General features: G+C 46.6%; 2 protein-coding genes across 2 annotated transcripts; both read left to right on the plus strand.

The window, feature by feature from the left end:
* Nucleotides 1-7237: 7237 nt before the first annotated feature.
* On the plus strand, nucleotides 7238-8170 carry LOC308331046 (26S proteasome non-ATPase regulatory subunit 14-like; the record flags this gene model as incomplete). Its single annotated transcript, XM_080786150.1, has 1 exon — nucleotides 7238-8170. The coding sequence occupies one exon, from the start codon at nucleotides 7238-7240 to the stop codon at nucleotides 8168-8170; it is 933 nt and encodes a 310-aa protein (XP_080642276.1).
* Nucleotides 8171-9262: 1092 nt separating this feature from the next.
* Nucleotides 9263-11836, plus strand: LOC308330228 (tetratricopeptide repeat protein 7B-like; the record flags this gene model as incomplete). The annotated part of the gene is made up of 1 exon (XM_080785011.1): nucleotides 9263-11836. One exon carries the CDS (start codon nucleotides 9263-9265, stop codon nucleotides 11834-11836), a length of 2574 nt encoding a protein of 857 aa, XP_080641137.1.
* Between the last annotated feature and the right edge of the window lie 14643 nt (nucleotides 11837-26479).

Consider the following 26479-nt stretch of genomic DNA (forward strand, 5'->3'; position numbering starts at 1 on the left):
TGCTCGGCCCCTCCACCCACCCCCGTCATGTCTTCATGTCATCCATAATGTAACCAGGGTTGCGTCGTCGTCCCCTGTCCTGCCTGTCCCCGACGCCAGGGCCTGGTCTGGGATCAGCTCGGTATAGACGCCCGGCTGGGAGTTGGTGCCGTCTTCTGGGGACCTGGTATGCCGTTAGAACCGGGTCGAGAGAGAGAGAGAGAGAGAGAGAGAGAGCGCGCGCAAGGACATCCATCTTTTCTTTTTTTTTCTTTTTAAATCTCTCCCACAGTGTGCTAACTCTTCCCCTGTGGGACGGTTAAAGGGGACGGACGAGGAACTCTTCCCCCGTGGGACCGTTAAAGGGGACGGAACAGGAACTCTTCCCCCGTGGGACAGTTAAAGGGGACGGAACAGGAACTCTTCCCCCGTGGGACGGTTAAAGGGGACGGAACAGGAACTCTTCCACCCGTGGGACGGTTAAAGGGGACGGACGAGGAACTCTTCCCCCCGTGGGACGGTTAAAGGGGACGGACGGCGGGACAGGAAGAGGAAGTGGACTTGCCGACATGCTGCGTTTGTTTGTAGTACATTTAGGGGAGAAGTTCCATTCATGCGATGTAGCATTACATTATGTACTAAACCCAGATCGGGCTGCTATCAAGTGTAAATAGCAATTTAAAATAAGAAACGAGGGTTACGGAAGGTGGAGAGGAGAGACTACGTGTGTGTGTGTGTGTGTGTGTGTGTGTGTGTGTGTGTGTGTGTGTGTGTGTGGGTAAAGCCCCCCCCCCCCCCCCGGCTGAAACTTTTCAGCTTGAAATCCATCTTCAACAAAGTCTTTTAAAACACATTGACTGCCTACTTCCGGTCCAGGACTTGTCCCCAGTTGGTTGTCCCCCATTCTCAATATACTGTAAGTCTACAGTATGTAGGAGAGCCGCCGTTGGACTGAAACCCCATGAAGTGAACGCAGTTTGCGTAACTCTGTCTTAATATCTAAGGCTCTGGTCTGCATAGTAGCCGTAGTGGTCAAGAAAAGGGGTATGGGAGAGTTATGTGCTGGGGGGGACAGGAGAGAGAGACTCCAGATGGGGGTGACAGAAGAGAGAGGGAGAGAGAGAGGTTGTCTTCAGATGGGGGTGACAGAAGAGAGAGAGAGGTTGTCTTCAGATGGGGGTGACAGAAGAGAGAGAGAGGTTGTCTCCAGATGGGGGTGACAGAAGAGAGAGAGAGGTGGTCTCCAGATTGCAGCATGTCGTTTGGGAGTGAGTTTTCGTCTCAGTTTCTGACTAGAGCCAGGAGGAGGGAGCCAAGTTAGTGTTGTAGACACAGACCTTGTCTCTGACGTGGTTAGTGTTGTAGACACAGACCTTGCCTCTGACGTGGTTAGTGTTGTAGACACAGACCTTGTCTCTGACGTGGTCGCATGACTTCGGACTTGAGGCCCAGCTGGTACTGGTCCAGAATGGAGGGAGAGGGAGAGAGAGTGAACTCAAATCTTCTGTAATTGTGGGAACATTTGGCCCTCATAAGTATAGGACTATATAACCATGTGCATGCGCAGGCCAGCCAGCCTCCTGACGGGGTTACCTTCAGTAACCCAGGAATCCAATGGCAGTCCCCAGTCATAATAGTTCTACTCTTCACCAACGCATGACTGGCTCTAGGTTGCTCTAGCTCTAGGTTGCTCTAGCTCTAAATTGCTCTAGCTCTAGGTTGCTCTAGCTCTAGGTTTCTCTAGGTTGCTCTAGCTCTAGGTTGCTCTAGCTCTAGGTTGCTCTAGCTCTAGGTTTCTCTAGGTTGCTCTAGCTCTAGGTTTCTCTAGGTTGCTCTAGCTCTAGGTTGCTCTAGCTCTAGGTTGCTCTAGCTCTAGGTTGCTCTAGCTCTAGGTTGCTCTAGCTCTAGGTTGCTCTAGGTTGCGATGCGAGGCCATCGATTCAAAACCCGAAATGAACAGTTAAGTGAAAAGTTTGCCTTCGTCCGCCTCAACGTAAATGGATTTACATAAAATCCATCTATCTCAGATTCTTTCCCCAGATTACGTTTTTGGGTTTATCTATAGCTAACCCCCCCCCCCCCTAATGACCCCTAAACCCCCCCCTCTTGACCCCTAAACCCCCCCTAATGCCCCCTAAACCCCCCCTGATGACCGACCGGTTACAAAATGTTTATTTTTCGTGCGAAAGAATATACGATCGCACGGCACTTTACACAGCCCCGTTTTTTTGCTTCCGTTTCACGGCACGGGACCCGTTGGCCTTCAAACTAAAAGCTTATAATGCACTGAAACGACTGTGGCGGTGGCAGAAGAATTAACTAATTAATCAATGCCTGGATGTGTGGCAGTCCATGTGTTTTTTTTAAAAGCGTAGCGTTTGTATTTATTGCAGTTTTGATTGCTCTCGGTATTTAACTGTATTCTGCGTTTGTTTTGTTTGTTTTCATTTCTCACTGGGTTGAGACTTCGCCGTGTGCCATTTCTTGTTTGTCTTTGTTTTCCGTTAGAACGTGCGTTTCCACGCGGCCCAGTCGGTGCTTTCAGCTCGTCTTCACCGTCTCTCTGTTCTTCGCTATAGCCTGGGCAGCGTTCCTTTTGTCTTCACCGTCTCTCTGTTCTTCGCTATAGCCTGGGCAGCGTTCCTTTTGTCTTCACCGTCTCTCTGTTCTTCGCTATAGCCTGCAGGGGCAGCGTTCCTTTTTCGGGGGTTTATGATTCCGTCGGGAGTGGACGGACGATATCGTTATAAACGTCATGTTTTGTAGTCGTCGGGACTGGAACCCTCAAAAACAGCGCCGCACACACAAAACTGACACCAGTAGAGCAGATGATTGACGACGCAGAAGCATAGCAGACGATTAGACGAACGAACTTGGTTTGCTGCAGCGAAAGTGACAAGTCGTGGAGATGTTGACTGTATCGAGGCAGGCAGCAGCAGTCCTGATGGGACCGCTAAATGGTCTCATTCATGTTTTAGAAATCGGGGGAAACTTGACGCCGCATCAATGATTTTTTTGGGACGGTATTCTTCCGGATTTGAGGGAAAGGAAGTTCTGGATTGAGGGTTAATCCCCCGGTCCTGATGACTATACAAAACAATGACAAACGAATACAAACATGGCTTAAGTAAGATATATATCATCCACTCCCGACCGATCGGAATCACACGGCTATTTAAGTAACGCAGACCAGGCTTTCTTCGTCCGAGGTGGAAAACCTGGTGACGTTCTTGGTTTCATAAAGGCTGTTTTCTATCGAGGATCGCCCAGCGTAGTCAGACGGATGGACGCCAGGAGGACGCAGGTACATGCTACGCTACATGCTACGCATGGAGAGGCGTTCATGGCTTTCCTCCACTATAAGAGACATTTGTTTTGTTGTTGTTTTTCTTTTGGACTGGGGTGGGAGGAGGTGACGAAACCTGCTCGGATCTCCCTTATGTTTCTCGGTTACTATTTAGTCTCCTTTCTTTTTTTTAAGCTCAAGTGTTGACTGACTTTAGTTTAAAACGAATCACTTTGATAATGAGTGGTATATTCTTGTCCTTGTTTTTGAGTCGCGGTGTTTTGACATGGAAAGCAACAGAGGATGGATATATATATATATACTTTATATACTGTAGGATGGTTTGTGTCCCAGAGCTGAACTTCCGTTAGTTTTCTTTTTAGGTTAATATGCTATAGACTTTAAAACAACTTCTTTTGAAAGTGTTTTTACTTTTTATTTATGTGATGGAATTATGAAAACCCTTATTTCTTTTTTTCTTTTTCTTTCTTTTTTTACTTAGATCATGTGCGTTTTATTTTGTATTTTGTTTTCTATTTGTTTCGATAACTTGAATTAAGTGTATTAGGATTTCTTGTTTAACTCTTTCCCTCCCATTTACCCTTTAAAGGCCACCAAGCTGCAACTGTGCCCCCATTTTTACACATTTCCCTTAAACAACCCTTCGTTTTCGCAGTGAGCGCAAAAATATTAAGAACGCCTTCTCTTTTCTATACAGCCCATGGAGGTTTGAATAATCCTAAAACCCTCTTCTTTCATGGGATGTGCACATGTACAGTACAGTACACTCCGTGGTTTATTCAAAAAGCATACGTCTCCTATCTGACATTACATGCAGTTAACCCCTTGTACACTAGCATCCCTATTCCGGGGGGGGGGGGGGGGGGGACATGATTCTGCATAATTGGCAGCTCTACAAGCTCATGATGCGACACGTCGTTGTGAGCTTGTAGATCGGCAATTTCTGGCGACGAGAGGGGGTGCAGGGGGGGGAGGGAAGAGCGCACAGAGAACGGGTCAATGCATGTCCATTTTTTACCAAGTATTGAACAGGGTTGAAGTGGGTTTATGTGAGGACCTCGCATTTGAAGGCATCTTCTCCCAAGACATCTTCTTAGTTATCCCCCCATTCAATTGTAATATCTTAACACCTACCTGATTTTCTTTTTTAATTGCTGGTTGATCTTCCCCTCTAGAGGAGAGATTAGTAGATGATCCTTTTCCTTTTGTAAACTCCCCTCCCCTCCCAGTCCCTTCCTTCCTTCCCCCTGCAATATGAGGCAGTGGTCTTCATCACCGCCCCCGGCCTGCTCTATAGCGGTATGGAGGACTAGCAGTTGTGGCTGGCTATGGACGCCTAATGTGAATGTGCCTATCTGTATATACTGAAGAGTGTGTGATTGTGACTCGAGTACTGATGCAAATGAGTGGGCCGACCTGACGAAACGATTACATAAAAAATAAATGATTTCGTTTTCTTATACCAGACTCCATCCTTTGTTCTTGTATCGTGTGCCTGCTGTGGTCCGTCCGGTCACTGTGGTCCCGACCCGTTACCCCGGTGGTAGTGAATGTTTAGAGCTAGTGGTTCGCAAACTTTTTCATGGTCGAGGACCCCCAAATTAGCCCGCGGACCCCCCATTAGAAAACATACGCCAAGGACCCCCATGAGAGAAGATTTTTTTTATGGATCTAGCAGTGATTCTCAACCCGTTTAATTTCAAAGACCCAGAGTTTGACATTAGTCAGTAGACATTAGTCTACTGCTAATTTAACTCGGAGCGTACAAATGGAACTAAGTGGACCCATTAGGGTCCATTTAGTTCCATTTGTACACTCTCTTGAGTTACAGACCCATAAGGGTCCATTTTGTTCCCAACTATCATTTAGCTGGGCCCTCAAGTACCCCTGGGGGTCCCCGGACCCCACTTTGGGAACCACTGGTTTAGAGAATATAGCTGATGGGTGCAACATTTGTGCCACAAACGTTAGCAACAAAATGGCAAAATGTTAGGATTTCCACACGTTATTCCAACCAGAAAATACGTTTCTTTGTGCTTCCAACATTGCAGGTTGTGTTCATGAATGAACTCAACTGGCCGACTTATTAGAAATGTTCCCTGGTTAACCACTGTGTTATACTTTGGTCAAAGGCACAAATATCCCATCTGCAATTAGCTCACAGTATGTAGCAATGCTCCATGTGCTGTGATCTTCTACTTTATTAGAATACTGGATAACTCACCCTGTTCTGCTATAATGTGGGACACTAGGGTTCATCTGGTTTGGTCATGTTGCATGCATGGTTGATGTATTACTGGGTTGAGCCACGAGAGGGCCTCACTCACAGTAACTATAAAATGACCATCTATCAAATGCTTGATCATGAATCAGCGTCACTCAATTATTGTAACAGCATTATAGTTCCTGTGAGCTTGTAGATCGGCTATTTTTTTTATGTTTACCCAGAATAGTAATAGTACTTACTGTATACTTGAGTGCAATTTTGAGGTATTTGTATGTTTTTTTTTCTCAAAAACTTACTAATACACTAGATCTCAGAGGCAAAACTTTTACTACACTTATTTGAAAACTTTAGTTACTTTGTAGATTTTGATTATTACAAACCATAATAGCCTACAGTACATTATAACCACTGTATACATTTTGACCCTTTGAAAGTAGAGCTGCATTTATAGCTGCATTTATTTTGACAGTTACTAGTTAATTTGCAGATTTAGGTTATTAATCAAATTCTAAAATCTAAATCTAAATTAAAAAAAGGCTGATCTACAAGCTCACACCTTGAGACTTTGTAGAGTCACCAGCTAATCTCCGGCACCGATAACCTGGTCGATGTTAAATTGTGCACACGTAACTCCCTGGATGCCAGCGATAAACCTCTGCCCCGGAAACCGTTACACACTATATCTCTACAGTAATGTGTTCAAGACGGACGTGTCCGATATTTCATATTCCATCCTAATTGGCCGAAATTGGGCTTTCAAAGTTTGCAGGATTGTGGCCCGTTTAGAACAAAACGCCTCAAATCATGAACGCAGCGTGCAATTTATGTGAAATCTTTCACAGACTTTCCTGCTATAGGCTGAGGAATATAATTATCCCACCCTTTTCACATTGGCCTGTTATAGCGTCACCAACAGGTGGATTTTTGCAAAACACAGAAATGTCTCAAATGTCATCATTGCCACCCAAGGCATAAGAAATGCCACAGACGAAAAACAGTCCACACTATTGATCCATAATGTATAAATGATAGATAAGGGTTCAGGACAATGAGGCCTTTTCGTGGAGGGGTCAGAAAGAAATTTGGACTTAAACTGTTTTTCTTCTGTGGTACTCAAATGGCAACCTTAGTTTTCACATTGTAGAGGAGGCTGAACAAACAGTCAAAAAGGACACGCACGTCTCTACCTCTAGGCTGGGTGCTGGATCAAAATGAAGTCGTATAAGAAATGAAAAAATCGGCAAACCAACCAATTCAGGCTCCCAAGTATCAATACTTTTAATCAGGTATAACGTTTCGGGCCGCAGCCGTTCCTCAGACCTTCCTGAAAATTGGTGTGCCGATTTTTTTTTTCATTTCTTATATAACCTTTTTCACATTGGCCTATTCTAGCGCCACCAGGAGGCCAACGACCTGCCCTGCCCTGCCCTGCCCTGGTTGGAGACCTGTGCCCCGAGGGGCACTTTATCTAGTTGACTCTGTGTTCTTTTTCCACCACCACTGCCTCAAGGGAGGGAGCCTGTGCAAATGGGCCTCGTGGTCACTGTGGTCAGACAGACACGCATGGCAACGCTTTGTGTTGTGTTGTGTGGGTGACGTCAGACCAAAGCTCTCGTCCGGTTATATAACATATTGGTGACGGTCCGCAAACCGTCTAGGATCTAGAAAGGGAACCACTTAACCCATTAAAGGAAACAGAGGTTTATAGTTATATACATTTCTAAATGGACCGGCTATTGAGACTGGGAGGCGGCATGCCGGGGCTCGGCCAGGGGCCTCCCACGGACGCCCCGGCCGTGGACACGGCGGAGCAGGTGTACATCTCCTCGCTGGCCCTGCTCAAGATGCTGAAGCACGGGCGCGCCGGCGTCCCCATGGAGGTCATGGGCCTGATGCTGGGGGAGTTCGTGGACGACTACACGGTGCGCGTGATCGACGTGTTCGCCATGCCCCAGTCGGGCACGGGCGTCAGCGTGGAGGCCGTGGACCCCGTGTTCCAGCAGAAGATGCTGGACATGCTGAAGCAGACGGGCCGGCCGGAGATGGTGGTGGGCTGGTACCACAGCCACCCGGGCTTCGGCTGCTGGCTGTCCGGCGTGGACATCAACACGCAGCAGAGCTTCGAGGCGCTGACGGAGCGCGCCGTGGCCGTGGTGGTCGACCCCATCCAGAGCGTCAAGGGGAAGGTGGTGATCGACGCCTTCCGCCTCATCAACCCCAACATGCTGGTGCTGGGCCACGAGCCCCGGCAGACCACGTCCAACCTGGGCCACCTCAACAAGCCCTCCATCCAGGCTCTGATCCACGGCCTGAACAGGCTCTACTACTCCATCACCATCAACTACAGGAAGAACGAGCTGGAGCAGAAGATGCTCCTGAACCTGCACAAGAAGAGCTGGATGGAAGGCCTGACGCTGCAGAACTACGCGGACCACTGCAAGCTCAACGAGACCACGGTCAGCCACATGCTGGAGCTGACCAAGAACTACAACAAGGCCGTCGAGGAGGAGGACAGGATGACCCCGGAGCAGCTGGCCATAAAGAACGTCGGAAAGCAGGATCCTAAGAGGCACTTGGAGGAGCACGTGGATGTGCTGATGACCTCCAACATTGTCCAGTGTCTAGGTGCCATGTTGGATACGGTGGTCTTCCAGTGAAGGCCTTCCAGTGCCTAGGTGCCATGTTGGATACAGTGGTCTTCCATTAGAAGGCCTTCTATGTATTAACTGATGCTGTAGTGTAGCGGTCTGGGGTCTCTTCAGAGAGCCCAGTTATGTAATTGTCACTGTTCTTTTTTCCCCTGTCGCCTTTCCTAAAAACGTTGCTGAACTCTAGCTCTGACATACAATACAGCTATATGTCTGCCAAAACAACGCCCCGTCTTACAATTACAATTTAGGCATTTAGCAGACACTCTTAATCCAGAGCGACTCGCAGTAAGGAAAGAACAACACAGTAATGAGTAATACATAAAATCAAATACATAAAAAATTTTCATCAAGAATCATGTGTAAGCTAAGAGCCTAACATCCGTCTAACAGTGGAATATCTATAAATGTCTGTACGTCTGTAATCCACCTTCTTTGAATTCGACACACGCGTTCCAAACCACCACAGGGACTGCAGTGGCCGGCCTTGAGTCGGTCGGGCCCACGGTTGTCCGGAACCGCTACAAAGGTAGACGGGCTCTGGACAGGGCCCAAATTAGCCACCTGATCACCCCTACATCTCCATATATGGAACTGGCCTGTTCTGTCATCACAATTATGTTCTGACATCTGCATAGACTCCATATTTGGGCATGCCTGACAAAGAACTCCATAATCTATGTAAAGAGCCATGGATAGAAGCGCTATATAAATGCACCATTTACCATTTCCCATATATGGGCATCAGAAATGCATGGCTACAACGTGGAAAACAAATATTTTAGATGTAGAGAAAAAAATGTAGGGAACAGATTCCACATGACAGGGTTTACCTATATAGGCATATGGGCATATCGCATAAGCATAGTCCAAGCATACAACGAACGCTAAATTCATAACAAAATGCCTGCGGAAATCGGTGGTGTTAACCATTCACGACAACGGTTTGTGTTGCGTGGACACCAGACTAGAGCTCTTGTCACCGGTCTGTGCAACGTGTGCTATAATAGTGTTATACTGCGACTTTGTTCAAAAGCGTCTCGGAGGATCGGATCAATCCCACTGCCAGCAGTTCGATGGGATTAGTCTCGTATTCCGGAGATGGCTGCAAGAAAGTCTGGCTCACGGCTGGAGGTCGAGATAGAGCGATGTCGCTCAGAAGGGCAATGGAACAAAATACCCGAACTAGTGCGGCAGCTGTTGGCCAAATCCGTATCGAATGATGACCTAGGGGAGTTGCTTCTGGGCCAGTGCAAGCTCCAGACCTATCTAAAGGAGCTCCCCATCAACCAGGGAGTCGGTCCCAGAGGAACAACGCCCACACTGGAAGAGATCAGGAAACGCGTCACAGCTGTTCTGGACAAAGGAACCCTCAAGACTGACTATCTGCAGGAGGCCAGCCTTCTGATGGCTAAAGTCTGCTACGTGGAGGGAGAGCACACGGATGCCCTAGCTCACTACAGCCGAGGGAACATGGATACGCTTCAGCTGGCGGGAGCTCCGGTCTACAGGCTGTTGATGATGGCGGAGGCCTACGCCACTAAAGGGTTGTGTCTAGAGAAGGTCCCGGCGGGCTCTCCAATACTCTCTGCTACGGGGCCACCGGCGTCCCGGGAGAGCACACCCGAACGGTACCACGAGATCCTCGCCTGCTTTGAGAAGTCTGGAGACATCGCTCTGCTGTACCTGCAAGAAGTGGAGAAGGCCATGTCAGCTGGCATGCAGAATCAATCTCCCAAGCCGGGCACTGTGACTCAGGACCAGGAGCTGGGCTACTTCCTCGAGATGGACCTGCAGAAGACGCACATCATCCACTTCACGAACGGCGACCTGATGCACAGAGTGGGTCGGTTCCGGGAGATTCTACGAGCCGCGGAGACGAGAACCACCCAGAACCTCTGCATGGCCGTGGCCCGTCAGCTGGCTGAGATCTTGCTCAGGGGGATGTGTGAACAGAGTTACTGGTCTCCATGGGGAGCAGCGGTGGTGGGCGGATCTTCTCCGGATCCTCCCACTGTGTCCCCGTTGGACAACCCCACGCGGCAAGATCTGCCCATCACGTACCCATTGGACGACCCCACGCAGCAAGGACACGCCCTCACCCTTTGTCCCCAGGAGGACGGAGAGGAGGAGGAGCTGCTGCTGCTTCTCATCAGTGAGTCCATTGCTAACCACGTACCCGAACACAACCATCGCATCGTCAGCCTCCAGTCCGCCTCGTTGGTGTATGATCTGCTGACCATAGCTCTGGGCAGGAGAGGCTACGAGATACTGTCCGAGTGCCTGGAGAAAGCCATGAAGTTCGCCTTCGACGAGTTCCACCTGTGGTACCAGTGGGCCCTGTCGCTGATGGCCACCGGGAAGTCGGCGCGAGCCGTCAAGGTTCTCAAGGAGTGCATCCGCCTCAAGCCGGACGACCCCGCCATCCCCCTGCTGGCCGTCAAACTGTGCATCGGACCCTTGCACTGGTTGGACGAGGGGGAGCGCTTTGCCAGGATGGTCTTGGACATGGGGAACGAAGCGGCAGAGTTCAGAGCCAAAGGATACCTGGCCATCGGCCTGGTCTACAGCCTCAAGGCTACGGACGCCTCGCTGAGAGGCACGCAGGACGACTACCAGAGGAAGGCTCTGGCGGCCTTACAGAGAGCCCAGAGTCTGTCTCCCGCCGACCACCTAGCGGCCTTCTACCTGGCCCTGCAGCTGGCCGTGTCCAGGCAGATCCCCGAGGCGCTGGGCTACGTCCGGCAGGCTCTGCGGCTCCAGGGAGATCACGTCCACTCCCTCCATCTGCTGGCCTTGCTGCTGTCCGCCCAGAAACATTACCGCGACGCCTTCGACGTCATTGAAATGGCCCTGTCCAAATACCCCAAGAACTTCAACCTTCTGTACACCAAGGTAAAGCTGGAGACGCTGTGTCGAGAGCCACAGGAGGCTTTGCTCACCTGTAAACACATGCTGCAGATCTGGAAGAGCTTCTACAACCTCACCAACCCCACCGACTCCATACGGGGCATCAGTCTGATGGACAGAGCCATCTCGGACAAACAGCAGCTCAACTCCACGGCCCCGCCCGACTCCAGCAACCCTACTACTACCGCCGGCGCCGCCGTCCATGCAACAACAACGTCCATAGCGGACGGCCGCGTGGAGCAGATTCTATCCGAGGTGGCGTCCTCCCTGCAGAGCAGCGCTGCCAAACACCGCCCCCGGAACCCCTGGATGACGCTGGCCCAGATCTGGCTGCACACAGCCGAGGTGTTCATCGGCATGTCCAAGCTGGGCGACGCCACGGCGTGCACGAAGGAGGCGGCCGGCCTGTTCCCCGCCTCGCACGCCGTGCTGCACATGCGCGGCCGCGGCGCCGAGCTGCGGGGGAACATGGACGAGGCCAAGCGCTGCTACGAGGAGGCGCTGTCCGTCGACCCCGTGCACGTGGAGAGCATGCAGCGGCTGGGCGTGATCCTCCAGCGGCTCCGCCGCTACGGTCTGTCGGAGAAGGTCCTGAGGGAGGCCGTGCAGGTGGACTGCATGGCGCACGACGCGTGGAACAGTCTCGGCGAGGTGTTGCAGACCCAGGGCAACGCCTCGGCCGCCACGGACTGTTTCCTCATCGCCCTGGAGCTGGAGGCCAGCAGCCCCGTTCTGCCTTTCACCATCATACCCAGAGCCCTCTGAGATGAACTGGAGCCTTTCACCATCATACCTAGAGCCCTCTGAGATGAACTGGAGCCTTTCACCATCATACCCAGAGCCCTCTGAGATGAACTGGAGCCTTTCACCATCATACCCAGAGCCCTCTGAGATGAACTGGATCCTTTCACCATCATACCCAGAGCCCTCTGAGATGAACTGGTGCCTTTCACCATCATACCTAGAGCCCTCTGAGATGAACTGGAGCCTTTCACCATCATACCTAGAGCCCTCTGAGATGAACTGGAGCCTTTCACCATCATACCTAGAGCCCTCTGAGATGAACTGGAGCCTTTCACCATCATACCTAGAGCCCTCTGAGATGAACTGGAGCCTTTCACCATCATACCTAGAGCCCTCTGAGATAAACTGGAGCCTTTCACCATCATACCTAGAGCCCTCTGAGATGAACTGGAGCCTTTCACCATCATACCTAGAGCCCTCTGAGATAAACTGGAGCCTTTCACCATCATACCTAGAGCCCTCTGAGATAACCTGCTGCGTTTCACCATCATACCTAGAGCCCTCTGAGATGAACCATCATACCTAGAGCCCTCTGAGATGAACTGGAGCCTTTCACCATCATACCTAGAGCCCTCTGAGATGAACTGGAGCCTTTCACCATCATACCTAGAGCCCTCTGAGATAAACTGGAGCCTTTCACCATCATACCTAGAGCCCTCTGAGATGAACTGGAGCCTTTCACCATCATACCTAGAGCCCTCTGAGATGAACTGGAGCCTTTCACCATCATACCTAGAGCCCTCTGAGATGAACTGGAGCCTTTCACCATCATACCTAGAGCCCTCTGAGATGAACTGGAGCCTTTCACCATCATACCTAGAGCCCTCTGAGATAAACTGGAGCCTTTCACCATCATACCTAGAGCCCTCTGAGATGAACTGGAGCCTTTCACCATCATACCTAGAGCCCTCTGAGATGAACTGGAGCCTTTCACCATCATACCTAGAGCCCTCTGAGATGAACTGGAGCCTTTCACCATCATACCTAGAGCCCTCTGAGATGAACTGGAGCCTTTCACCATCATACCTAGAGCCCTCTGAGATGAACTGGAGCCTTTCACCATCATACCTAGAGCCCTCTGAGATAAACTGGAGCCTTTCACCATCATACCTAGAGCCCTCTGAGATAACCTGCTGCGTTTCACCATCATACCTAGAGCCCTCTGAGATGAACCATCATACCTAGAGCCCTCTGAGATGAACTGGAGCCTTTCACCATCATACCTAGAGCCCTCTGAGATGAACTGGAGCCTTTCACCATCATACCTAGAGCCCTCTGAGATAAACAAACCAATGGAGTGAATTTATACACCGTAGCGCCTTCATCCAAAGCACTTTACAATGTGCATTTACCACCAAGGCACCAACCAGCTCTTCAACGGGTTATGTAGTTGAGGAGTCGGATGGCGTCTTTCTCAAGGGCACTTTGACACTAACCCAGGGGCAGCTGGTGTGTGCACCCGTGTGAAGTGAGTGGTGCAACTCCCTGTGGGGGAGGAAGTTCCAGACCCACACGAACGCACCCAGGGTGCCGCGCTGCTGGCCCGATTCCGAGTCCGACACACCCAAAATCACCATATATACAGTTAATGTGTGTGTGTGTGTGTGTGTGTGTGTGTGTGTGTGTGTGTGTGTGTGTGTGCGTGTGTGTGTGTGTGTTAGGTTGCGCACAGGTGGTGAAAAACAACCATGCTGTTTTCGTGCTCAGACCCACCCACCCACACACATAGCTCCGCACCACTCAAAAAGATAGACTTTTTCACTATACTTGAAAATGTCTTTGCAATGATATTAAAAATAACATGTTCTTCGTAATTTGTAGTTTAATACTTATTATATATTTGTGTTTACTTGGGTATATATATACTTTGTCCACCCTTTTATGGTAGACATTTCTGTGATGTCTTTTTTTTTACTACCTTTTTTAATATATTCTTATAGAAGCATCACATACATAGGGCACGGTGGCACAGTTGGTAGTGCTGTCGCCTCACAGCTAGAAGGTCCTGGGTTCGATTCCAGCTCGGGGTGCTGTGGGTGCTGGCGGCGTGTTTCCTCCTCCGCGTCATCAGTGCCCATACCCGAAGGCAGGGTTGGCGAAAGGGCCTTTCTGTGTGGAGTTTGCATGTTCTCCCCGTGTCCCCTAGGGTAGGTACCCTCACAAAAACATGCAGTAATCCTGGTCTCTAAACTGCCTCCCCCTGGCCAGCCGGGGCGCCTGATGGAGGGGAAAGGAACTGGTTGGAATAACGTGTTCCTTCCACGCGCTACGTCCAACCAGGGAAACTCCCCCCTGTCAGGTGTAAAGGAGCAACTTGGACACTCAGGCATGAAGGGAGCATGAGTTAAGTCCGTTGCTCTCCCCAGGTTGGCGGAGGGTGTGTAGAGCCCAGGATCACAGTAGATGATTGGCACAGGGGTGAAAAATGGGTTACAAAATCGTGGGATAAAAAATATATTAAAAAAAAAAAAAAAGAAGCATCACATACACACATTAAAGGGGGGGTACAAGCTAAATATCTGGATTCCCACGTCTCCACAACACCTATATAATTTATGCATCCTGTGTATTTTAAATTGTTCTTTCACACATTGTCTTTTTGAGCCCCATGCAGTCTTCAACACGATATCTCCTGCCATATTATCAAAAGGCCTACATGCTACAATACAGTATATAGTCCAGAATTGATTTAACCCATTTAGGCCTGACGTCGAAATAAAAAAAACGTTTGCTCTAAAAGAATATATATTCAAAGATTTGTGCCGCATTTTTAAGATTTTTCAAAAATAGCTCTGCTATTTTTCAATAGCTGAAGTATAACAATGCTTAGTTAAAAAAGACACTGTTGTACAGTACAGTACAGTACAGTACATGGACAGAACAGAAGTTATGTGTCATACATCACATTCCTTGCTCAGCCAATCAAATCATGTTTTTGTGGTACACGCAAACACACAAACATAGCCAATCAAATCATCACAAATGTGGTACACACAAATCGCTACACAAAGCTGGCCATAGGAGGGGAAACCTCATAACTCCAAAATGTTCATTTTTCAGGAAATGAAAAATATACATTTTTCGGGAAATAAAGAAAACCTTTTTTTAAACAAAGCACTACAGCCTCATCAAAGTTGGTGTTGTAACTTTAATATATTGTTAGTTGCTTTAGCAGACATTTTGAGGGTCCAATGAAGTTAAGAGGTTTTTTTCCAAAGCACTTTTTACCACTTTCCATTGGTTCAATATTTTCGAAAAAACAACACACAGTTGAAATTTGAAATAATAATCAAAAACCTCAAAAATAGTGTTACGAGGTTTCCTCCTGAAAGCAACAAAACCTTGTTTCTGTCAAAGGATCTATATAGTGACCTGTCCTGATCCTTATGCGAGTGCCAGAAGTTATGAAAAGTGTTTCACACTAAAGCCAAATTCCAATACCCCAAATCTCGGCCACTCGCTCACTCACACTCGCTCACTCCAGCATGGTGGTGTTACGGTGAAATTGGTGACCTGCTGAAATAATGTGAAAATCTTGCATACATCACATAATTTCAGTGTCTGAATGAAAATCGTTGCAGTTTTTTCATTAGCAAAGTTCAACCTATAGCGGTGTTCAGGCCACATATTTAAAGACCTCCATGTAGTTGTGTGAAGTCCACAAGATGGTAACATATTTCGGCAGGTCACCAATTTCACCATACTTTGCCATGCTGTAGTGACCGAGTGGGAGTGAGCGAGTGGCTGAGATTTTGGGTATTGGAATTTGGCTTAAGGGCGTAATGATTCTCCAAGTCCACGGTTCGTTTCATACGCAGTAGCGTAGCCTACCTCAGCATTTAAAAATCACACCCGTGTGAAGTGAGGGGCGCTAATATATTAAAGTCTAACTCGTGTTGCTATGATTAGGTAATGAAAAGGTGATCAAACATTAAAATTTGTTTTGTTTATGTTGTTAATGGCATTTAATGTTTGTGTTATAGGGACAAGATGATAAATGTTCCCTTCATTGTCAATGGCGTTTTTAAAACAAACATTGAACTAAGAACAAACATTAAATGTACAGTATGTATACAGTACCTAAAAAAATGTATAGGCCTACATTGTAATTTAAGAATGAGGGTAGATTGACTTTAACATCACGTAAATTATTACGTACATTGGACATGTATGTGCATAATTGGCAAGAAGGCTATAGAGTTATAGTTATCCAAAGTTGGTCTCTAGCTCTACAGAAATTCTAATTCTAATTCTAATAACCAAAGTTGGACATAACCTGCCTGTTGAACATAGTTGTTCGAACAATCATTTTCTACATTATGCTATATTATGTCAACCCTGAGCTTCCCTATATTCTGGGTGAACATTTGTAGAAAATAGAAAACTTACAAATGCATCACAACCGCAAAGCCTATTTTAGGCAAAGATATTAGCTAATTATTGAGGGGGGCGCTATAGCCCCTCCTATAAACAGCTATAGTGTGGTGATCTTTGGTACCTCTCAAGATGGCCGACAATGGCTGACAGCAAATTTTCCTCTTGCTTCAGTCCTCTGAAATCTACCAAATATCTGTTTTAAGATACCATCCAGTGTTAGATGAAAGGTGTACATCACTTTTGTGGTGATATGTTCTACCACGTGGGACAATTTTAGAGGTTTGGCACTTTGTTTCTCTTGTTTGTGGAGCAGGCAAAATGGCAACAACAAGGTTGACAAGTGCTGACATTGCCAGTGCATGGACAAAAGATAGACTAAAGTCTGAGTTGGGAAAGGCTGTGGATTTGCTGAACATTCACCAAGACAGAGAGGATGAATGTGTTGCAATGCTGAGACAGGCCTTGATGGAGATGAAGGGGTTTCAAGCAAAACAAGAGATTCTTGTCTATAAGACCCCAAATCTCGAGTATAAGACCCCAAATGGCCAATGTGACAGAGCAGTATGGCATGGTGAAAACAGCTGTGGCCCAACAGCAACGTGCACTTGAACATTTGGAAAATAAAGACAGAGAGAGAAACCTCATCTTCACAGGAGTACCAGAGCAAACTGGAGATAAACACTGGGAGAAGGATGCAGCCGACATAGAAGACATACTAGTGGAAATACAGTGCCCTGGTGTTGGGACCACCGTTCTTGGTGATGTAACTAAAGGTATGTTTCAAGGTTGGTATAATAAGGTCAATAATCGATTGACAGTTTGCAGAAAAAGGCACATGAAAGTACAATAGAGTCAATACGAGGTTCACGGTCCGGTCAGATTGTAGCTAATTTGTAAAGAGCCTCCAATTGAGGACTCTGCAGTCTCTGCTAATTCACCGGCTATATTGGTTCGTCCTGCACATTATAGTTAACCATTTTTACTAGGTTAGTATTTGAGTATTTTCTCACCCAACAAGTTAGTGCTGGTCCATAGCTCTAATGCCGTTTAGAGCTATGTTACCGGTGACTTCCCGGGCTCACATAAATTCTGACTATATACTGTCTGTCAGTTATTTATTAATGACATAAACCCCTGACTATACTGTCTGTGTCAGTTGTTAATGACATAAACGATAACCCCTGACTATACTGTCTGTGTCAGTTGCAGAGAAAACGAGGCATATGTCTCAGACCTCTGGGGTCAGCATGTCAACTGAACAATGTGCCCTTTCCACCAACAGGGGGCGCTACGCATGCACTGTGGTGTGTGTCTCTCTCCCCCCCCCCCCCCCCCTCACCCCCCCACTGTGCTGTGACCATGGAGAGGATCCCCCTAAAGCCTTTTTTTTTAAATGATCGTCACGGCAACAAAACATTTTGCTGAAATAATACCCCATGGTTACCATCACCATTACACCAGGGACCTTTGGGGGCTTTGTTGACCTTCCACGTCAGGGGGCACGCACGCACACACGCACGCACACACGCACACACACACACACACACACACACACGTACCGGCCGTCTGAAAAGTGTGTTTCCTCTGCAGCTAGAGACTGACCTATGGGAGGGACGGTTCTCTCTCTCCTGTGTGTACACGCACACACACACACACACACACACACACACACACCACAAAACTAGCCTGTTTGCCATCAGTACAGTTGTCTGCAATAGGATGGGGTTTTTGGTTTTTTTTAAAGGGAAATTGACATTATTTTCATTTAGCATAGTTCTTTTCTTTTTTTTTGAAGAGGCAAGCTCTTTTCTTTCTGTGGTTCTATCTGGTGGTTAGAGTTGGCCAGACTCCAATAACTTGCTCTATTGATCGCGCGGCTGTGCTCTGCATGCACACGCGGGAGAGAGAGAGAGAGAGAGAGAGAGAGCGGCCCGTTGGTGTAAAAACATTTTTTCACCCTCGTGAGGGTTTTTTTTTGTTTGCGCTCAAGCCCCGGTTCTTTCACGGGGCATAAAGGAAACGCTGGCCTCAGCAGGGTCATGTGGCAGAGGCTGGACCGCAGACTATAGGTGGCGATTAGTGGGTCTAATGTGCAACCAATCCTTTTCGAATCACATGATATGAACTAATGTCGTCCATTTTATGATAAAACAACAGCGACGGGGAGGTGGGGGGGGAGGGGGGGTGTGTGTGCATGGGGTGAGAGTGTACAGCTGCGTTGGGGGGGGGGGGATGGATGGTGGGTGATGGGGGGGAGGTGGGGGGGGGGGGGTCCATGGAATGGATGACAACTGCATTTCTAACATTTTGTACCTCCCCCGGTTTGTGCGACCGGTGAAGAGTGGGCAACACCGGGACAGATTTAAAGTAAAGTATAAAGTGCCCTTAATTGCCCTACTTATAGTATGATGAGCCATCAGTTTCTGTTCATCAGCTTGTTATCCTGTTTTTCACCATTTCATTTATTTTGAGCTTTCATTTCCCCCCATTATAATACAGAGGCCCTTTTATTTTTGTTTTCGCAATGCACTTCCTAGTTCCTGCCAAGGACTATTAAAAGAGGACAGGAAGCGAAGACGGTGCGGTGGACTCCATGTTGCTCCCTGGAGGGAAAGAAGACCGTACGGTGGACTCCATGTTGCTCCCTGGAAGGAAAGAAACATGCTGCATATAGACCCAACATTGCTCATGTTTCTGTCCTTCCAGGGAGCAACATGGAGTCCGTACCGTACCGTACCGTACCGTACGGTCTTCGCTTCCTGTATCCTCATTTAATAGTCCTTAATTGGTTCCTGCTTTAATTTGGCCTTCCTATCGGGATGCTGAGCCAATGGGAGGGATGAAAACAAGTGGACTGTCTGTCGCTGATGGACAGCCAAAGTCCCGCCCCCACCGGATACAGAACAATTTAACCTTTAGCCTCTTGGGAGGATTTCTTTTTTTGTTGGTTTGTTTGTTTTTGGGTTGGTGTCGATCAGGTTAGATATTAGGATGGACCGCCCCACTTTGGTGTGAGTGGTGAGACATACTGGAGTAATGTAATGAGGTAGTTTACTAGCCCTTCTAAATGACATATAGTATTGTAATGACGTAGTTTACTAGCCCTTCTAGATGACATACTGGAGTAATGTAATGACGTAGTTTACTAGCCCTTCTAAATGACATACTGGAGTAATGTAATGACGTAGTTTACTAGCCCTTCTAAATGACATATAGTATTGTAATGACGTAGTTTACTAGCCCTTCTAGATGACATACTGGAGTAATGTAATGACGTAGTTTACTAGCCCTTCTAAATGACATATAGTAATGTAATGACGTAGTTTACTAGCCCTTCTAGATGACATACTGGAGTAATGTAATGACGTAGTTTACTAGCCCTTCTAAATGACATATAGTAATGTAATGACGTAGTTTACTAGCCCTTCTAGATGACATACTGGAGTAATGTAATGACGTAGTTTACTAGCCCTTCTAGATGACATACTGGAGTAATGTAATGACGTAGTTTACTAGCCCTTCTAGATGACATACTGGAGTAATGTAATGACGTAGTTTACTAGCCCTTCTAAATGACATATAGTATTGTAATGACGTAGTTTACTAGCCCTTCTAGATGACATACTGGAGTAATGTAATGACGTAGTTTACTAGCCCTTCTAAATGACATACTGGAGTAATGTAATGACGTTGTTTACTAGCCCTTCTAAATGAGGGGGAAACGGAGATGTGTTCCAACATGTTCCAGCACTAGGAGGGGCCTAGTGTAGAGTCCTGGGGGGGAATCCGGGCAACTAACTGTATAGGGTTTAATTTAATAGTTAAACCACTTTCTTCATCCCATTTTGGACAAAACATTTTCCAAAACGTTCAGATCGGTGGGATTTAAGTGGTTATAATATAATTTTTGGTCCCTATACTTCAGCCTCGGCCAATTACATATAATTCTGGGGCACCTTGACATGAAATATAGTTTAAGAACGACTGATATAGAAACACACGTTTTTCTGAAAACTATCATGATTTAGAAGGCATTTGTAGAATCTGGTATCCGGTTGATTGTGACACGTGATGTGAGCCCAGTCAGGACAGTAGACATGTTGCAAAATGATTCCCCATGAACACCAGACTATGAGTACTACTGTATGTAGTCTACTGTAGCATTCAACAGTCCTGCAATGTCCAATTGAATTAAATGAGACTCCTGCATGTCTGACCATCAGTGGGCCTTGAGGGGGTTCCAGGTGGTCCGGGGACCACCAGTGGGCCTTGAGGGGGGTTCCAGGTGGTCCGGGGACCACCGGTGGGCCTTGAGGGGGTTCCAGGTGGTCCGGGGACCACCAGTGGGGCCTTGAGGGGGTTCCAGGTGGTCCGGGGACCACCGGTGGGCCTTGAGGGGGTTCCAGGTGGTCCGGGGACCACCGCTGGGCCTCGAGGGGGTTCCAGGTGGTCCCCAACTAAATGATGGAGAGTTGGTAACCAATGGATCCTTGGATTAGATCTTTCACTCTTGAGAGTGTTAAGATTAAACCAATTTTTTCTCAATTGTTGTAGATTTGCATTCCTTAATTTGCAAGAAGTCTAACACAATTAGACTGAAATGTAGTAGAATTGTCATTTCTGTATTGACGGCACTGTACCACATCTGTAGCCCTACACTACAGCATGGAATTGTGCACAAAATCTGATCCAACGACAACACAATATCAATATTATAAGTCTTAGGTTTGAATCTCATCACATGGTGGTTCCGTGGCTCAAATGCTGAATCAATAATGGCCCTTGATATTAAAAGGGTTGAAAACCACCGCTTTAGCAGATGATGCAGTGACAACCAGACAGATTATTAATGTTGGTAAAAACCCCCAGAGTTCTAGTCTAGACACACCGTATACTGTACGAAATACTGAATAAAAAGCTTCAACAATAAAAAAGAAAAAAGACAGACAGACTATTCTGGACATTAAGCGAATGTCCCGTGGTAGCCTGTAGGTGTCGCTGCAGAGCTGACCGTATACTCTGTCCACCCTAACTGTCCCCCCACCCCAACCCACCCCACCCCTTCCCTGTGTGTGTGTGTGTGTGTGTGTGTGTGTGTGTGTGTGTGTGTGTGTGTGTGTGTGTGTGTGTGTGTGTGTGTGTGTGTGTGTGTGTGTGTGTGCCTCTCTCTCTCTCTCTCTCTCTCTCTCTCTCTCCTCCCCCTCTCCTCCTATAGACAGACAGGCAAAACAAACTTTCCCACATGACACCACACACACACACACACACACACACACACACACACACACAAAAAAGAGAAAAAAACACAACCACCCCATTATCATTTGGAGTGTTCAAATAATGGGTACAAGATAGATAGCAACATTTTCTCTTTCATCTTCAGCAATAGTATACCGTACTACCGTAGGCTATACTGCATGAGGGAATTGATTATTTCAATGTAGCCTTAATTAAGGAATCGTTTTCTTTATAAGGCATTTTTTGTTGAGTCATTGTTGCCAAACAAACTGGTATACCGTTTGGTTTAGTGCTCTGTGTGGGGTGATGGTTCCTATAAAACACTGGTGTGGGGTTCAAGCTATATCTTTGAAATCAAGTGAAGTCAGATGTACATATATAGTCAGAACAATAGCATACGAAGGAATCAATAAGATGTAATTAATAAAAAAAGGGAAATTTAAAAATGACAACTTCTTCTTTCCACAAAGCCGTACAGTAATTGTGGCCTCCTAGAAAACTCCTTAAGTCACTCTCTTGAAATACATAAAGGGAGGCTGTGGCATTCGTACGCCGGGCGAGTGTGAATTTGTTAGGTGATTAAAGACTATTAATAGCCTCCTGTCTGTTCGGGAACAGTGGGCTGGTTCCTTAGTGCGTTTGGCCTGGCTGTCAGACTACAGTGGCATTCCCTTTAGTGCATAATCTGGCCTGGCTGTCAGACTGATACAGTGGCATTCCCTTTAGTGCATAATCTGGCCTGGCTGTCAGACTGATACAGTGGCATTCCCTTTAGTGCATACGGCCTGAAATTCCATAAATCACAGGTTTTAAAAACTAACGCTGCCTGATCACGATTATACATTTAAGTTGACGATTAATTGTATAATTAACGATTAACGATTTAATTGGAACATTGCAATTTGTAAATGATATTTCCGTTTTGCCTTTTTTTTAGGATTCGTAATCTCAAATTGCACGTTGAGGCAGATATGATTTAATAACTTAACTATACAAATAACAAACCACTAGCGGAAATGTTTTTAAATGTATAATCGTGATCAGGCAACACTGGTTAAGGTGCTGAGTAAATAAAACGATTGGTTATGTAAAAGCCCTGTTTGTCCCTGTGATAGAAAGCAGGCTATAATGACAGACTGACTGGCAGAGTGAAGCCTCCGGCCTCGACAAACAGACCGACTATCACCACTCACTCTTCAGCCACTTATGTCATCTACTCTGTTATATTGGACACAGTTCATATTGGACCCCAACAAACCCAAACATCCTCTCCAAATCCTTTATGATATAGAGTGATAATAACCCAGCAAGCACGGTCAGGAACCTGGACGAATTAGTGACGTTTTTATTGTGGCCCAATCAAGTCAAACCAAGACTATAGTCACATCTGGCCCAGAATGTCACCTGATTTCAACCAAGCCTATTCATAGTCTGGATTTTCGGTGGTCAGCTCACCACCGCTCCGGTGGTGAGGTGACCACTGAAGCTGAAATAACGTTGAGCGGTGGTGAGTAAAAACAGAGAGAAGGGCTGGGGTCGGTGGCGGTGGTTTGCTCTTCACCGCGGCTCAGTGACGTCATGTTGTAGTTCGGTGGTCACCTCAGTGACGTCATGTTGTAGTTCGGTGGTCACCTCAGTGACGTCATGTTGTAGTTCGGTGGTCACCTCACCACCGAAAATCTAGACTATATGTATGAGCCTTAAGACAGACGTACCTGGATGAATCAGAGAGTCTAATCGAGGCCAGATCAACTGTAGTCATATGATAACTGTTCAGATCTGGCCCAGAATAAGCTATATTATTTTAACTGGTGAAGACGTCCTGGAAATGACGTAAAGATCATCCCCATATGGGCTGTGATCTGGCCTATAGTCCTGAACGTCATCGGAGTCACCAGAGGATGTCACGATGACTTCACGATGACTTCCCAGCAAGCCACGTCATTTGGCTTGCTGGAAAGGGATGAGTTTGTTTACGACAGGACTCTTTTCCATCCAGCGTTACTTGTAAAGGTGAATCGGAAGCATTGCTGTGCATCTAAACACAAATGGGGAGGTGGGTTTTTGCAAGTGAACACACTGTTATGACAGTGGTTCTCAAAGTGGCGATCATGCAGGCAGGTGGTCCGGGGGGGCGAGTGTTTTTTTGGGGCGAGCTTTCCGGTTACCTTTTCAGTTCGTTATACTTTGATACTTTGGACCCTCATTTAGATCCGAAACATATTCTGTTGCACTCTTTGTACATTTGTCTGGATAGGAGTCAGTCAAGGCAATCATTATTGCAACAACCAACTGTTAACAACACGTGAATGACTATAACGAGGTTTCCCAGCAGCAGTAATATGAGTTCATGGCATTGGCACAGCACGGTGTCGTCCCTCACAGTGTTACACATCGACAGGCAGTAGTAGGCCGTACGGTACGTATAGCGTAACGGAGCACGGCGACTTTGTGATAAATGTTTCACCCTTAGGTGTTAAGACTGACACAGCCGCCTTACTTGTGCATTAATTGGGTCATCATGTGTGTACGAAATGGAATGGCGGGACGTATACCGTCTCTCTCCACCTTGCTCTTCTCTCTAGCTGCCCCGAAACCACTGGCTCAATATCACATTCTCACATCCTCCGTTGGAATGCAGAGAGAGAGAGAGTGAGTGAGCTGTGGTACGTAACGTGGTGGGGCTGCCGGGTGAGAGGTGGAGGGGTTGTGTGTGTGTGTGTGTGTGTGTGTGTGTGTGTCCTAACGGTGATGATACTGTGAGGCCTCCAGTATGTCCAGTGGGCTACATCATGTTCTGGACATGTTCCCTCTCTAATGTGGTGTAATGTACCGTATGTATGTCGGTCAGATACATTGTCCAGAACCGCCAGAAATGGCTCTGCCAGTTGGACCTAATGAGCCTAATAAGTCCCCATGCACACCTGTCCAATTTCCAGGCTCTGCCTGAGCCACTTGATTGCCATGGCAACCCCATCATACACCTGTTTTTGGACCAGTATATAGGCTGCCCTGAAGATGGGGTCAAAAAGTTCACAGGTCAATTTCTATCTCTGGTCATGAGATTTTAGTCGACTAAATCTACAGTTGATTCAGTCGACTAAAATGTATTTTGGTGGGCATTGATGCCGTCGTAAGGATTGTTTTTACACTTGCTGAAAATAGCCGATGTACAAGCTCACAACGCGTCGTGCTGCGACGCGTTGTGAGCTTGTAGATCGGCTATTTTCATCATGCAACCAAGTGTAAAATGACTTATACTGGATCTCTTGTCCACTATATAGTCCCTTCCTAACATTTTAGTCTAGTTTTTATTTGTTGACGAAATTGTCTTCGTTTTAATCATCATAGCTTAGTTTTCATTTAGTTTCCATTAAGTTTTCTTCAGTGGAAAAAGGTAGTCGACGAACATTTTTTCGTCTTAGTTTTAGTCGACGAAAACAACACTGATCCTGGGATGACGGCCACAACCGGAAAGTCTGGTGAACGACAAGCCTTTCCGTTTTAGATCCTACTGTTTAACCTATTCTGACCTGAGATCAGATTCATAACGAGGTTTCCACTGGACACACACTGGTCTGATGAAACCCATTCTGACCTGAGATCAGATTCTAAAAAATGTCAGTTGTTGTTCGATTTTTCAAAAATAGCAGACCTACAAGCTCGTAGTGCGCCACTCGGTGGCGCGCTATGAGCTTGTAGATCTGCTATTTTTCAATAGCTAAAGCATAACATGATGCTAACACCAAAACGGGTTCCCGGTCAGAATGGGTTAATAAGAGCATATTTGCCTTATGGTGTTCAGTTTGAGCCCATATAAGGGCTGTGTTTTTTATATCAAGGTCTATTATTTATTCAGCATTTGAGCCAACGGACCGCCATTTACTGTACATGGAATATTTTATTATTGTTGGATAATATTTTGTCCACAATTCCATGCTGTGTATTGATGTTGGTATCATTGCGAACGCAGTGAGCACTTACTATGAGACCTAGCAGATCATGTTTGTCTGTCTGTCTGTCTGTGTGTCTGTCTGTCCCGCTTTTGTGCCCATATATGGAGCTGAGTGATTTGTTTGTGATTGATGCAAGTGTCTGTCCCGCTGTTACGTCACCTGCATGACTCAGCCATAACCATATAAGGAGTCCCCAAAGCAGCTATACGTCCAAAACCCAAATATGTACGAGCTGCGTTCGCTTCCCGCGTTTGCGCGTCTTACTGGTATAGGAGAGATACTGTAACAGGCAAACGTTGAACAAAATAACAATTCCAATCCACAATTGTCCAATTGTGTGTATGCCTCTCGTAAAAGAGGGCAGTACGTTGCATTGAGTAATGCAGATGTTTAACAATAATTTAACTCACTTTTTGGTGCATTTGGTTTCATTTCTTTCCCATAGTACATTCATGAGTACATTACTTAACTATTTCCAATACTTTTACTTCTACTCCAGTACATCCCGGAATCAAAATATCAACTATAGATTCATTAGAGAACTTTAGTTACTTTGTAGTTTTTGATTATTATTATTACAAAGCATATAGTATTATTAATCACTTCAGCCCTGTATGTATGTATTTCGGGCCATTTTGAACATATACAGTAGCCGATCTACAAGATCACGTGTTGCTATTTTCAAAATTATTATTTCATATAGTCTACATTTGAACATTTTGCTCAGACCTTCAACGGCCGAAACGTTGCTCAATAAAGACACTGGGCTGTATTTTGCGTGTCTTAAGTACCAGGTCTTATTCCCTAACTTCAGTAAACTAAAGACCTGGAGGCGTGGTCAATGCTCTTTGGCCATTCAGAATAGCCAAATGGCATTGACCACGCCTCCAGGTCTTTAGTTTACTCAAGTTAGGGAATAAGACCTGGTACTTAAGACACGCAAAATACAGCCCAGTGTGCGGAAGTACATTTTGAATTCTGGACTTTTACGTATTTTTTTTACATTGCCGTATTGATAATTTGACTTAAGTAT

This window comes from Protomyctophum bolini (assembly GCF_963924005.1).
Source record: "Protomyctophum bolini genome assembly, chromosome: 16".
Lineage (NCBI taxonomy): Eukaryota > Metazoa > Chordata > Actinopteri > Myctophiformes > Myctophidae > Protomyctophum > Protomyctophum bolini.